This window comes from Centrocercus urophasianus, unplaced genomic scaffold (genome assembly GCF_019232065.1).
Source record: "Centrocercus urophasianus isolate 14NV4802_14NV808 unplaced genomic scaffold, USGS_Curo_1.0 seq_35, whole genome shotgun sequence".
Lineage (NCBI taxonomy): Eukaryota > Metazoa > Chordata > Aves > Galliformes > Phasianidae > Centrocercus > Centrocercus urophasianus.
Window position 1 is genome coordinate 6425270 of NW_024884922.1, and position 15515 is coordinate 6440784.

A 15515-nucleotide genomic window follows, 5' to 3' on the forward strand; every position below is an offset into this window, starting at 1 on the left:
GTTTGGGCTCTTTGTTTCATTCAGTGCAATGTTTTTTAATTATTGCAGGTGAGGAATAATCTGTTATATGTTAATGACTGAGCCTCTCTGTTGGCATTTAAAACTGTGCTGTTCGTTAGGGAATACCAAATAGCATTCACTTCAAGCATAAGGAGATGATCTTTGAGTCCTGAAACTGGTTCTGCTAGACTTACTGCTGGTGAAAGATTTTTCTTTAAACAATTTCAAATTTAATCATGCAAATTAACTCTGAATGAAATTAGGATGAGTCTAGGAATTAATATTTATTTCTTTGTAAATGCTTTTCTTTGGAAGGAGGAAGGTTTGCTTAACAGATCATAATGTGAAAAAATCAGTTTGCCACCATTGTGCTTTCTGCAACTCAGATTGAAGTCTGCATTGAAATAGGAGGAGACTCTTGTTACAGGCTTTTAAAAATCTCTTTTGAGTACTGATGCTGAAGGACGTATTGCAGCTCAATGGTTTAAAAAGGAAAAGCAAAAAAAAAAAAAAAAAAAAAAAAGCACAATATGTGTGAGCCAGTTTACTTCCTCTTAAGATGAGCACAAAGAGCTTTGAATGGAGCTTCTGCCTTAGGGATGAGTTTTATTGGAGTTCCACACAATGGTATAAAAGGGAAAAATCAGAGATTTGCAGTGAGATACTCATTTAGAAAGGCAAGGTAGAATAATGACTACATGTGGTCCACTATTGCTGACTAGAATGGAGATGCAATGTATCTTCTTAGCTGTTAGGTTGTCTGATCCCTCAAATTAAATAACTTTGGTGTTTATTTGGTAGTATTTAACAGATCCCATAAAGAGACAGCGCAGGGAATTTCTTAGGTACTGTTCTGCAGGTGATACTGACTTGGCATAGCTTCTAAAATTGTAGGACTGCAAGCTCACAGTTAGCAATGGGACGAGTTTGATAAATGCTAGCTTTTTCATATAATAATTAGAAATGCACTTTTAGACTCAATTTTTCTTAACACTAAAGATAATGAGTAAAGAAGTGGGTAGAGCCTGTTACAAGTAGAGCCGCAGAAAGAGCACTTGAAGCAGTTTGCTTTGCTGCCACTGTCAATTGTGGATTTAGTGTGATGCCTTTAAAACAAAAAACTATATTGCAGGGTGATATATCTTTCAATACATAGGCCCTTTAGTTCACAAAACAGTTTTGTCAGCTTTGACTGTGCTAATTCATTCTTAACTTTAGAGGCCCGGCTTATTTTATATCATGTACCACTATCAATAGTACTTTTTTGTTTAAATTGCAGTTAAAACTTGCTTAATATTACTTACATGTTTCTACTCTTAAACGTGTGGAAGGCAGAAAGACTCCTGTTTAGTTCTTTTGTCTTGGGATAAATCCCTGACTGAAGAATGAATAGAATCACACTGGAGTATGTGGACAGTGTAATATATATTTTTTTCTGTTTTAGGGAGCCAACAGGCATTTAATATTCAAAAGGAGCTACATTTTAGGAAAAAAGAGGTATTATTTTACTTGATTATTTTCAGTTAAATGCCAACATGGAGATGGAAGGTAATTACTACACGGCAATTTGTTTTTGAGCAGAGGACCGAAATGCTGAATTTCCAGCTTATCTGGCAGATAAACAGATGAGACTTCCAAAGTAGGGTCTTAAATAGAAGGTCTCTGGCCCTCAAGTGGCAGCATTGCTATGGCTTGAAAATAAGAAGAGAATGGTATTATGCTTTGTTTGGCTGTTGCTTACTGAAAGACTTCAGAATACCTCATTTAAATAGCTTTTAAAAGAATGTATTGATAGGTGATACCGTAATTTCATATAGACAGTGGAATCCCATTGAAGAGTTAGTGCCTTATGATTTTGTTAGTAGACTTTGCAAGGATTGTTAACGTATGAAATCACTGGTTCAGATAGCTGCTTTCTGCAGTTGGATGTGATGTTTGTCTCATTCTGGATCTACCACCAGTAATGTTTGTATGCTGGATAGCATGCAGGCGGGTTTGTTGTCTCAAACAGATCCAAAGCCCAGCTGTCCTGGGGTTTGTTGCTTCCTGGAGGTTTCCCAAGTGAACTAGAAAGGGCAGTGGTGTCTGTAGGTTTTTTAGTTGACATGTGGAGTAGGATAGTAAGGATGGCTTTGTCTTCTCGCTGCTAAAGTTCTTCCTGGTAGTCTCAAAGTCATAATGCTTTTGCTAGCTGGAAGGAGAACAGCTTCCTTCCAGCTTTGCCCAATCTCTTTTTTTGCACTGACTTGAAGAAGTCATGTAAGAAATTCTGCATGGCCAGCTGGTAATTCTCAAGATGAAGGGCACACATGGTTGGTGTGTGAGGCTTGTTGTTGGCATCCACATCGTCACAGACCTGTCCTGTGGGTTATTCCTGTAGCTGTGTTTTCCACTGAGACCCGACAGAAGTTGCTTCCAGCAGTGTGTCAGCATGGTATTCATGTATCTGTGTGCTTATGTGCGTGTTTTTGTTGTGTGTTCTCTTCATGGGTGTTGAGCCTTTTTTCCAGAATTAAACCAAGAGTGGTAAGCTCTGGGCTTGGCTACTGCAGGCACTGCAGTCACCATGTTGGCCTTTTACCTGTTACTGTCTGCTGTTTGGTGTGCATTTATCAGGCCATTACTAAGGGGTTCGAGTACCTAAATAAAATACCTGTAATTATTCAGATTTATCAGCTAAAACTACGATCTATTGGAGCAAAGCTAAACAGCAGCAAACCTCCTGATGCTGTATGATTTTTCTGATGCCTTCAGTTGAAATAAAGATTGAAATTGTGAGGGAATTGGGCTAATTTGGTTCATAAAACCAACAAGATCTTTGTGACAGAGTCGTATGAGAATTCTAGAATAAGAGTAATTTTGAAGCCAAAATTTATTATAACCTCAGCGAGTGCGAAATGTTATTTATTTTGACAAGAACAATGTCAGTTAATTTGATGTTTGCTAATTCCTCCCGTGTTAATATCCAAGGGATGCAATTAGAAAAGTTTGTTTTCCTAACATGCCTTAATAAACAAGATGATGTTCTTACTTCATGATGTCTCATCAAATGGCCTCAATGTCTTTAAAGCTGGCTTCAGTCGTGCTGGGGGATCTGGAGGAGCGACCAGGGAAATTCCAGGATTGCTTGACAGGGGCACCGTGTGGGATAGGAACTGCATAGGCAATGTCCTGGAAGAGGCCATGAACTGCTTTGCCGAGATGCAGAGGCAGACAGAGGAGAAATTTCGCATGTGGATAGAAAAGCTAACCCGTCTTGACACGGATGAAGAAAGCAAGCAGCAACTGGAGCCCAGGGAACCTAAAATGCAACTAGTTGGCCAAAGAGTCCCCCCTACCACACAGTCAGGGGCTTTCATGCAGATGCCTGATAGCCAAGTACTTCCTCAGCAGTCGTTTAATACTTACGTGGGCTATCAGAATGTCGATGCTACGCTAGAGTTTCCAGCGACTTTTAATAACAATTTTCCACCTATCTTTCCAGAGAATGGGAATATTGCAGAGCCTGATTTGAATCAATCATAAACTTACATCTATATATCTTGATGTTACTTTGGATTATGCTAAAAACAAGGTTTGCTTTTCATATTTATTTGTTTTTCCCTTCTGGCTTTGATTACTGTGGCAACTTTGTTTTAATTATAGAGAATATATATGTAGTTTAAATTAAAAAAAAAACAAAACAAAAAAAAAAAACAACACAGCATACCTATGTGCATGTGCCAGCACAGACATAAACACCTGCAGAGGGAGGGGGTGGGAAATGCTGTGAGCTTTCATCACCTGACTTGGGAAGATGTAAGTTAGAGTCCTTGTTTAAATACTACAGAAGCCATACAGCTACATTTGTTACGATAGGAGCGTTTAGACTGTTCATCCAAATGCTCTTCCTGCATGGTAAAACATTTAAGTAAGGAAATAAGTTTTATATTTAAGGATGTACCCTAGAGAACCAGACTAGTTACAGACCTGTAACATTTCCTTAACTCTGTGCTCACTCCCAAGTTCTGCAGCTTGAATATGGCACGCGTTATTTTTTCTTTTTCCTTTTCAGGCAGAAGTAATAAATAAGCTTACCCTAAAGATTTAGCTATATATAACCAATGTGCACAACTGACATTTTGTCTCCTGTTTAGTAGATCATTTCTTGTCTGGAGTTTTTATTAATGTCCCTGCTGTGTTGCATATGGCATATTTATGGAAGCAGCTGTCTTTACAGCGTGTGCAAAAAATATGCACATGTATACATATCTACGTGGTCAGTTTGGGTGGAAATCATCTCCTCTAACTTTAGGTGTCTGGTTTGCTGTTCTGCAGATCTCAGGAAAGAGAGAAGTGCCTACAGAGGATATCCCCTGGCAATGTCTTCCTCTTCCATGAGTTATCAGCTCCCAAACAGATAAGATAACTTTGGGCTACAGTTAGGCAAGATGAATCATGCCCAAAGTACATTGTGTGCATGCATGACCCGTGCACACAAAGCACTGCTGCTTCCTTATGTATATATGAGCAATCTGCATCCTTCATGCTGCAGTACAAGTAGTGGTGTCAGTCCTGAGATAAGTGGCTGCTGGTGGGCAGGTTGGTTCTTTGCACAGGAATTTAAGCGAAGGGGTGACAGACAGATCAGTAAGCACTGTGCTGGTCTGAAGGTGTGGTTTGCTGCTCTGGGTCAGAGCCAGAGCTTCTGAAACAAGCTGAAAGGCCACTGAGATGGTTATTCACCTGTGAGTGGGAATGCCAGGACGTTAGTTTTATTTAAATAATACAATAACTTGCTATCGTGTGGATTTTTTTATACTGATAGTTATCCTGAATAGACAGGCTCGAAACTGTGATGTTTAAAGTAGAATTAATTTAAAATATATATTAGAAAACTCTATTTAATTCTTACTGCTATCGCTACAAACAGGGATTGTTGTTCACCTCTCCAGTAAGGCCTTTCTTCACGTGAAGTAACTCCTCCATAGCTACCAAAAATGAACATTTCTCATCAATTAGAACTTGTTAAATGATTCTAATGCACATGAAATAGAAATTGCGGTGAAGGAAGCGGAGAGTCTTTGTGTAGGCATGGTTTAAGCAAAGAGAACACTGTAGGTCTCTTTAGGCTCTGGTTCTTGTACATCAGTCGCTGCTGATTATTTTTTTATTTTTAATTATTTTAGTGCAATTCCTTTTCTTTCTGTTGGAATTCAGCACTGTATCTTCCTCTTAATTTCTTCCTTCTTGAAGTCAGCAGGTGTTTTTCCATCAATTTGCAGTTTTTGGATCAATCCTGTAAAGGAAACCCAGTAAGTGCTTTTTATTCTCAGCGCTGTCACGGGTGCTTCAACAATTTTTTTTTTACCCTTTTTTTTTTTTTTTTTTTTTTTTTTTAAATACGTGATGCCTTCATTAAAAGAGAGCTTAGAGAGCCATGTTACTTTCAGAGGACCTGCCTGGAGGACTGTGCAGGAGGCAATTTTTAAGGACTGGAATAAATTCTTTGCAGATGACCTTCGTAATTTTGATACAAAGATTTTGATACAACCTTAGGAGAAAACTCCCTCATCTGAAATGGTCTGCATTTGTAAGTGACCTGTGGGTAAATTGTCACGGGTTAATTTATGTTTATTTACCATTTAGTACACTTGTTTAAAATCAAAATCCTTTCAGGGAAAATCATTTACTGATATGGAGAAAAAAAAAAATAATTCCTTCTGTTGTTCGTAGATTTGCTATGTATGCCTTTATGACAATGATAAGAGCAGCATATTTCAAAGCATGACAACTTTACAAGCCTTCCCATGCATGCAGAAGCAGCTTTTTGCAGTGACTGCTTTCTTTCCATGCGCAGGCATTGCTTTGACTCGGTGTCTCTGTAAGCATGCTGTTAACTTTTTTTAATAAATAAAATAGTATATATAGGGCAGTTAAGCATTTCCAAACAAATTTTGTAAGGGGATCTGCTGAACTTATTTTTCGCTGAGATTTACACTGACTTTTATGTAGTGATCTCATAAATGGAGATTAACTTTGGGGATGTAGCCAGTGAAATCTCTGCCAACCTTCAGTATCTTGTGGTTTTTTTTTTTCTTTCTTTCTTTAAAAATGGAAACCACGTACATCAGAGCCTTCAGCTGTCCTAACTGCCTTCAGTGCATGAGTTAGGGAATACCTGCTCTGTTGTTGTTGAGATGAGGTCCCTGTTGTCTGCTCAGGCATCCTATGGTCTGTCCTAGCAGGAGCGTCCGATGGCTTTGGAGCATCACGACGCAGCGCCCTGCAGGCAGCAGTGCCAGTGCTGTGATGATTCTGTGTTTCAGGTTGGGCATCTCTTTGAGCCAGCAGCTTTCAGGGCTCCTGATAGGTAACTTCAGATTTTCCTTTTCATTTTTTTTTTGTTCTGGAGAACTGGAAGTATTCTCACTGTAGTACGTGACTGCGGTTGGTTTGTCGTGGTTTCCATTTTAGGCTTATTTTCAAAGGGCTTTGACTAGAAACTTTCAGGGAGTTAGAACCTATTTAGCTGAAATTTTAACATTAATTTTGATCTCATCCATTCAAGTGTTTCATTGAAGTAGTCCAGCTTTATTGAAGGGTATCAGGAGCAATCTCTCACTCCCAGTTGGAGATAGGTTTTGAATGTACATTTATGTTCACATCTCAACACTTTGCTCCAAAACCACTGAGTTTAGCAAACAGAAATGAGTAGTTTTGCCCAGAGGTGGAGAATCAAATTTGGAATTTTTATACTTTTCCTACGTCTTATACTTCAGAATGGAGTAAAGAAACATCATTTCTTGTTTGTTTCCTAAATAAATATTTGCAATTTTATGGTTTTGGAAGAGCAAATGAGTAGGGCTAGATCAGTGGGTGCAGACAGGTAGAGCTCCAGTGGCCCATTCAAGCTCCTGGATTACCATTTTTAACACTGAATTATGTTGAGTTTGGAGGGCTTATTTAGGAAATAAATATATGTTCTTTAAAGCAGCACACAATATAAAACAAATTCCAAGTCAGTATTTCTATTGCAAAATGTGGTGGGGGGGAAAAAAAAAAAAAAGACAACCCAACATCTTAGACCTTCAGACAGACTGTTTCTTTGGTGTTATGGCAAAATAATCCAGGCAGAGGTACACACCTGTATTGAAGTTCATGGTGTCTTGTAGTGTTGCTGCAGGATTGTTGGGTTACTTTATTGGAGTGCTAAACTCAGGAGCGGAGGACCAATCTTGACTCCAATGAACTGGGGTTATGTCTGGCAGTTATTTTGCAAACTGGAGCATATTTATGTTATGACAGATGTTTCTCGTTGATGTATTTTGTTTCTTCCTGTATCACATACTGTAAACGTCACCAAAGGCATTGGAAATTAAATCCTAGCCCCATTAAAACCAGTAGAAAACTTCTACCCAATGGGGCTAGCATTTCACCTCGTTAAAAGCTGAACTTGCTGAGCGGTTTTTTGGATGCAGAGTGCTTTAAAGGAGCCCCTGCCCTGTGGGAGGTGTCAGTTGGGACTCCTGAGCAGATGCTCCTGTAGTGCTGGAGGTGTGATTGAGAGCACTCAACAACTTGTACTGTAGAAGCGAAATCCTCAGGCTGATTGATGAGGATGGACAGTACTTTGCAAGTACTAGAAACTAGTCTTTCTGAGAAATGTTATTAGTCTCATGGTGTTGGATCAGAGCAACGAAGGCACATGGAAAACAAGCTTATTAAATTAGAAGTGATTTTGAGAGCTGTGTTAAATCTCAGGCTAGCCAGGCAGTGGTGAGCCTGGATCAGGTGCTGCACTGAGCCCTGCCATGCATGGGAGGATGCAGTGTGCACTCCCCAAATTTCCAACTCTAGGGATTCTGATTCCAAATAGTGATATTTTCGAGACAGGTGCCTCTGCTCACCTGCCCTGTGCCACTGGGGGATTTACACAGGGGCTTTCCTGTTCTCGTAGAGATGCAAGAGAAGGGTGAGATGACTTTTGCAGTGGAAGAGATCGGAGTGACAGGTCTGCTTCCACAATTAAGGGTCATTAAGCAGCACCAGTGAAAGTGAGCTCTGTCTCCATGCGAATCACACACTGCTGAAACTCAGCAAACAGCCATCTATCTCCACGTGCCTTTGCTGAACGCACAGTGAGAATAACTTTGTGCCCTCTGTGCAATTTGGTGAAACGAATCCAAGCTATTTTCCATCTGCTCATCAAAAAGCCTGAAAGAACGTGAATGTTGGTCAGTGAGACTTGCATTTGAGATCTCTTCTGGTGTGATTATAAACAATCCAGTCTGAGAACAGACTTTTAACTTGTGTTGTTTTAATTTCACTGTTTTATAGTTTACTGTGTGAAATGAAGGAAACTGTGAAAGAAATTGATTCATTGATTTTTTTGTTGTTGTTGTTTCTCAACTTATGATTTTAGGGAGAATGTTGTTACACTACTGTTGTTTTTCTTTTTTTTTTTTAATTGTAGTGACCATGTATTCTTCGCCTAACCCTGTACATTCTGAAATGTAACTCCTGTAACCTGGAATAAATAAAGAAACCTAAATAGTAATGAAGCGTTTCATGTTGCTAAACAACAAAAGTCTCCTGCCCTCATCCTCCTCTCTGGGCACTGCAGCAGAGGTAGCTGGTTTATGCCACTGGACTGCAGATGCTTTGGCTGTAGTGCTGGGTCATGTCTTAAGTAATACCAGGTTTGCAATTTCTACCTGGAACAAAAGAAGCAGTTCCTTTAGCCCGTAGTCTGAATGGTGAAGCCATTCTGTTCAGGTGAAGCTTATGGATGTGTCTGCTGCCAAACCTTTGCACTTACAGTGGAGTCCTCTAGATCTTAGCTTCTGGCATGCAAAATCTCATTGCTTTGCTTACTGCAGTGATAATTGGAGCTTTTGATTTATGTATGGTTATCAAGGTCTGTTCTTTGTTTTGCATAATCTCCAAGCAAATGTAATTTTCTTAAATCCATGTGAGGTGTAAATGATGGCATTTTGGGGATGTTTTATTCTTTCAAAACGTCTCAGTGTTCTCTTTTTTTTTTTTTTAAATTTAAGAGCCAGTTCAGCTTAATTAAGAAGCAGCCCTTGCTCTTTGGGCTTGCATACATGCCTGGATCCCTCCATGCTGCCTTTTTAGCTTTTGCATGTTACAAGAAAGCATTTCCAAGCACTATTTTTAAACTCAATGATTTTTCCAGTTAAAATTAGCTCAGTGATTGGAGGGCAACGTCATTTTCAGCAGTGCTGAGCTCTCCTCCTTGTTAGTCCTGAGCACATCTCTGCGTGCCTCAGTTCCCCGGTTGGCAAAACGAGCCACCTAAGAACCCTCTGAGCTCAGCAATGGAAAGCTTTGTTAAGAATAAAGGGCTGTAATAATTACTGTGATTATTATGGTCCCTCTTCTTCACACCGGGAAGCTTTGTTCACACCTAAACAGGGCTTCACTCGGTGGCTCCGGAGGGCAGTTCTAGGCACTGCAGTTAGCCTGTTAATTTTGGAGTGATTTCCACTGGGATTGTCCTCTGGAGACATCAGTCTTTTTCCTCAGCTTGCATGGAAGATGTAAGGAATTGAAGTACATAATCCCGAGGGCTGGCCATTATCTTGCTGAGCTTCAGCGGTGCAGAGGTTGTGTGCCATGCTGAAGCCTCAGCTCCAGTGCTGGGATGGGAGGCAGATGATGGTGAGGTTCAAACCATCAACCTTCATCATCCATTCCTGTATCAGAACCCTCAGAGTTCCTCCATCCAGCGATGAGCTGGGGGTTCCGTGCCCAAAGCTAGGACAGCTGAAGAGCCAGAACAGCTTGCAGGGCTCAATTTCAGGTTCTGATGCCCTTCGTGTCCTATGATAAACTGTTCTGCATTGATAAGCAGCTATTGCAGCACAAGGGTAACAGCGCCTTGTATGGCATCACTGCCTTTAGTTTTGATGAGCTCTGTAAATTAAGGGTGAATTGGACACTTGGAAGCATTGTCCCTGTGATGACCTCTAGAAAAAATAATAAATCCTTACGGTCTTTCCCTCCTCCTGTTCACAGTAAATGTCAACAGCTGTATTTTGCTGCTGGTACTTATTAACTTTCAGCCCTTGTCTTTTTCAAGCATTCCATGCTTTAACAGTGAATTACAGCCTATCACCAGTGAAACACACATTTTCCATCTACCTTGAGTTCTCAGAAGATGCAATTTTTGCTAAAGGTTCTATTTAAATTACTGAGGAGGAAACCTCCTAATTCCGCTGCATTAAACTGTGATTCCATCATGGTTTTGTTTTCCTGCCTTTGTTTTTTCTGTCTTTAAGAACCGGTTATGATGAAGGGCGGCTCCACAAAAGACAAACAGATAAAAAACACGGCTGTGTTTTCAGTGGATCTTCTTACTTTTTCAACCTGAAAGCCTTTTTTTCAGTTCTCATTTCCCAGCTGAAGCCAGTCACCCAGATTCCTTGGCACCACGCCGTCGCTTTGCATCACATCATCAGATGATGGTGTAGTTGGCCAGCGAAGTCTTCCTAGCTTAACCCCTCCTGTCCTGTCCCTGTGGCATGCAAAAGGAAGCAGGCTTTTGGGATTTGAGGCATTTTAGAGGATTTTTGGATATGCCTTCACTGCCATTTGCATCTCGTTGTCTCTGTGGCACACCGAAGCATTTATTGCTTATTTCCTCCTATGAGTGTTGGATTTTCTAGGCTTGCTGCAGTTGCCGTGGCCATTCGTTGGTGGTAGATATGGGTAACCTTGGCAGCAGGGTCCTTTAACTCCAAATCTGCTTTTGAAAGGCAAGGCTGAGAGAAGCACAAACGGTCCTCTGCTTGGTTGCTTTGTGAATAGGCAGCTTGCTTGTTTGCAGAACTTTATTCAGTGGCTCGTAACGCTGACAAATATAATTACAGTATGTAAATTATATTCAAAATATTTTTGTCTGTTTGATGTATACTAAATTTAAGCTAAGTCATAAGGTGTGCTCTTTGGAAGTGTGGAAGATACAAGAGTGGAGCTACAGATAACAAGTTTATGCTTGTATTTCCTACTGATGAAGACTTTCGCACAAGTTATTTCTATGGGTAGGTGATGAGAATATCACTCTGCATGTATATACATTTATTATACATTTTTGCATGATTATACATGTAGGAGTGGTACAATTTTGACTTGAGACTATTGGTGCCTTTTGTCCAAATATAATTGTACTTGTGCAGACTTGTCTATCTAAATCAAATCTCACTTCTGTTCTCGGAGGTATTAGTAAGAAGTGAGAGAAACAAAGACTCAAAGGAGCAATACACGGGTCTTGAAATTTTAGGTAACCTGCTTCCAGAATGGTCAAATAGTCAATATTGTACTTGACCCTCGTATCTTCTGCACTCGACTGTTTATTTTTATGGACCATATTATACGTGTTCACATTGAATCTGATGATAAGACTGAAAGGAAACATTCCTCTCATGATTCGTCCAGTCCAGTCGTAACTTCTGCTTGTAATTCAGCCATCCTTTTGCACAAGTAATTTGCTGGGCAGCCGGCTCAATCCTGAGCTGGGAAAGCCATTATTTTGTAATTGCCTTTTCCAAAGCAAAAGATTGCCTTTCAGTTAATTATCAGGATTTCTTTTCCAGTCCTAATCATCAGTGTTTCATGTTGTGAACAGATTGGTCTTTGATACATTGGCATTTAACTACTCATTTATTTATTTTTTTTTTCGGGTCTGTTTTAAGTTTGTAATACAATGTCATTTTACAGAGTCGTTGTTTTGGAGGCAGGTCTGGTCTGATTATTATTATTATTATTATTTTTTTTTTTTTTTTCCTGAATTTCTTCACCTCATTGCAAAACTGAAGCAATACAATTTAAGAAATATGGTCACTCTTTAATGAAGTGTGTTGCTAATGATAATTGGCTTTTCTTAGAATATTTTGTTGAATTATATTTCAGAGAAGAAGTTACTCAGTAAAACCTTACCAGGAAGAGCTCTTCAGATACTTAGATTTGAATCTTTCAGTTCGTTGCATTCTTTCTGTCTTCAACAGTAGACATTTGCTCCTTCTAAACGAGACCAAAGACTTTCAACACAGCACAGTGCAAGGTTTTGCACTTGGGCCGGAGGAATCCCAGGCATCCATGCAGACTGGAAGGAGCGGTCCTGGAGAGCAGCCCTGCAGAGAAGGACCTGGGGGTCCTGATAGATGAAAAGCTGAACATGAGCCAGCAGTGTGCATTGCAGCTCAGAAAGCAAATGGCATCCTGGGCTCCATCAGCAGAGGGGTGGCCAGCAGGGACAGGGAGGTGATTGTCCCCCTCTGCTCTGCTCCTGTGAGGCCCCATCTGCAGTGCTGTGTCCAGGTCTGGAGCCCCCAGTACAAGAAGGACAGGGAGCTGTTGGAGAGGGTCCAGAGGAGCCACAGAGATGATCAGGGCACTGGAGCACCTCCCCTACGAGGACAGGCTGAGGGAGCTGGGCTTGTTCAGCATGGAGAAAAGAAGGCTGCGGGGTGACCTCATGGCAGCTTTCAGTACCTAAAGGGAGCCTGCAAACAGGAGGGGAGTCAACTCTTGGAAAGGGGAGATAACTGCAGGACAAGGGGAAATGGCTTGAAGTTGAGGGAGGGAAGATTGGAGGGAAGTTCTTTGCTATGAGAATGGTGAGGTGCTGGAACAGCTACCAGAGAGGCTGTGATGCCCCGTCCATCCCTGGAGGTGTTCAAGGCCAGGTTGGATGGGGCCCTGGGCAACCTGAGCTGCTATGAAATGTGGAGTTGGTGGCCCTGCGTGTGGCAGGGGGTTGGAGATTCATGATCCTTGAGGTCCTTCCAAGCCTGGCCATTCTGTGATTCTGTGATTCTATGATTCTGAACATTTTTTTTTTTCTTTTTATTCCTTGTGATTTTTAAAAAAAGAAATCTGCTGTCATTCTGCAGTGCTGCAGGTCCTGTCTTCCTCAGCACGCAATTATTGTCCATTGGGGTGATACTGTGTGCGTATCATGTAATGCAGTCCCCAGGCATGCAGCTGCTCACACTCCTGTGGAGCTGTGCAAAGTGCAATCCTTTGGCCCAGAACATTTTTGCATTTCATGCTTATTTCTATGGCTGATGACTGAGACCAAAGTTTTCATTCTGCCATTTGAGGAACAAGAACCCCAACTGCTGTCACCCACTCTGAATTGATAAACTGTAGTAATTAGCAGAGGCAAAGTGTGTGAATTAAGATGTGCATTCTTTCAACATTAGGATACTCGTCCAATCTCTCTTTGCTCCTACATTAATCTTTACCTTGAATTCGACTTCTTTTTCTCTGAGCCTCTTCTGTTTCTAGTGTGCTTTCCAACGGTGGGAGATTTTCACACCTCAAAAAGAAAATACAGCACTGTAATCAAACGGACCAAAACCACTTTTTTGTTACCCCTCAGTAATAGATTTCAGAATCATAGAATGTCTTTGGTTGGAGGGGACCTTAGATATGATTGAGCTCTAATCTCCTGCCGTGGGCTGGTTGCCAATCACTTAGATCATGCTGCCCACAGTGACATCCAGCCAGCCCTTGAGCACCTCCATAGGGTGTTCTCCTCACTCAAGTCCAAGGCTGTTTGCAGCTCCCAGGCACCCACAACACAAGGAACCCTTATGCACACATAGAGGCCAGCCAGATTAACTCCACATCCCCTCTAGGCTGTGTGCAAACGCTTGCATATATGTCCTTGTCAGCCTCTGTATGAGTGTGAGTTTGTCCAAGAACTGAGATTCACTTGATTGCCATCTATGCCATTGTAATAAAATTACACAGATAAGACACCATATGAAAGATCAGTTTATTTTCATTAATGCTTAATCTGTTGTTATCATCTATTATTCAAATATTGGAGACATATGAAATTCAAGAAGAAAATTATTTATAACTATCATTAACATCTATTGAAGGCAGTTATGAGATACGTTGCTTTTATACAAATCACCTTTATGGCTTCCACTAATCATGCAAGCAGTTCCCTCTCCCTCTTCCCTCTCCTTATTTTTGGCAGCCAAAAGCACATATGGCAGTTAGGGAAAAGCATATTTATCACTGCACACCATGCTTCTGCTTCTTGTTAGCCTTGATTTTGGAAAACAAAGCCCAAAACATTGCAGTTTTGAAGAATTCCCCTGTCCCTGATGGATAGATGCTTTGTAAGGCAGCGTTAAGTTAGTGTTAAATTATTGCACTTGGATCACTTATGTTAGAAAGTTAGTTTTATTGAATCAGCCCTACTGCAATGTAAGCCGTAGCTTGAGATTATTTGTAGAATTCTTCAGCTAGATGGTTTGAGAAATTTAATGTCCTCTAATACAGCATTTCTTATTTTAAATTGAAGGTTCCATCCTTTTGGGATTGTAAATGTAATGCTGTCAGATACGGAGATGTTTATGTGCTACTGTAAAAGATAACACAGATGTAACTGCCTCACCTTAGTGTTTTCTGTGTATGCAAAGGTTAAAATGTCTCTGTAATCAGACTGTTCATTATTCAAAGTTCAATAATTGATATAATTTACATACCTTAAAGAGCCTTGCTAGGAGATTGATTTAATTCTTAACTTAACTGTACTTCTAAAGGTGTTTTTTACTGTATGCTGATGTCTGACAGCAGCTGCTTTTCTCTCCTTTTGCAGATGGACCTCCAGTTGTAGCTCATTATGATATATCAGACACAAACTCAGACCCAGAAGTGGTAAACGTGGACAATCTGTTGGCGGCTGCAGTGGTGCAAGAGCACAATAGTTCCTTAGGAAACCAAGACCTGGGATCTACCTGGAGAAACAGAGGGCTGCTGGATGAGCTGGGTGCTGATGCAGGTTGGTTTGAGCTCCCTTCCTCTGATGTTCATTCCTGCTTCTCACTCAGTGTGTCCACCTCCCATCCTTTCGATGGTTTTGTGATTTATACAGCTTTAAGAGCACCCTATGTGGATTATGCAATAAAACAGTACAGGTGCTTATTGAAAGTGTCCGACCTTTACTCCAACTGATAAAAACCTGACAAAGTTTCTGACACTAAGTTTCTTAATAGTTTTTTCTCCCCCTCTAATTACTCTTCAGAAATCTGGTTTGTTCTGTTTGTTTGTTTGTTTTAGTGGTGATGGGAGCGTTTTCCTGCTCTCTTATGACAGTGACCTACTCTCACTACTGAATAGTTGATTATGACAAGCCAGCTAGCCAATAGCTAGTAAACCAATCATCACTTCATTTTAATTATTGTAATCATCTTCTTTGGGGTCTCTCTTGTCTTTTTGACTCTGTACAATACAGGCATTCATTTTTTTTTCCCACATGCCATCTGCATTTTTAACATATTCTAGAAAATTGGACATTCCAGGTTCAGCTAAAGACAAAGGGGAAAAAGGTGCTGCTTGTAATTGGGCTTCGTATCAGTGGGCTGAAACTTCCTACAAGGAGGCAAGAGCAGGAATACTGTGGAAGGCTGTAAAGAAGTTCATGAACCTCGTAGCATTGCTCAGCTCCACTTGTCACAAAAGAGCTACGCAGTAAGACGAGGTGCTCC

At 40.6% G+C, this 15515-nt stretch overlaps 1 protein-coding gene across 3 annotated transcripts in view; it reads left to right on the top strand.

Moving 5' to 3' along the window:
- CUNH18orf25 (chromosome unknown C18orf25 homolog) overlaps positions 1–15515 on the top strand; it is a 43162-nt gene that overhangs the window by 19912 nt on the left and 7735 nt on the right. For 2 of the 3 annotated variants that reach the window (XM_042831172.1, XM_042831173.1), the window contains one exon: positions 14627–14809. In XM_042831172.1, the coding sequence (XP_042687106.1) occupies positions 14627–14809 (183 nt within the window). Of the gene's footprint in view, positions 1–3070; positions 5364–14626; positions 14810–15515 lie in introns of those variants that run through there. The other variant, XM_042831174.1, reaches the window with a different exon arrangement.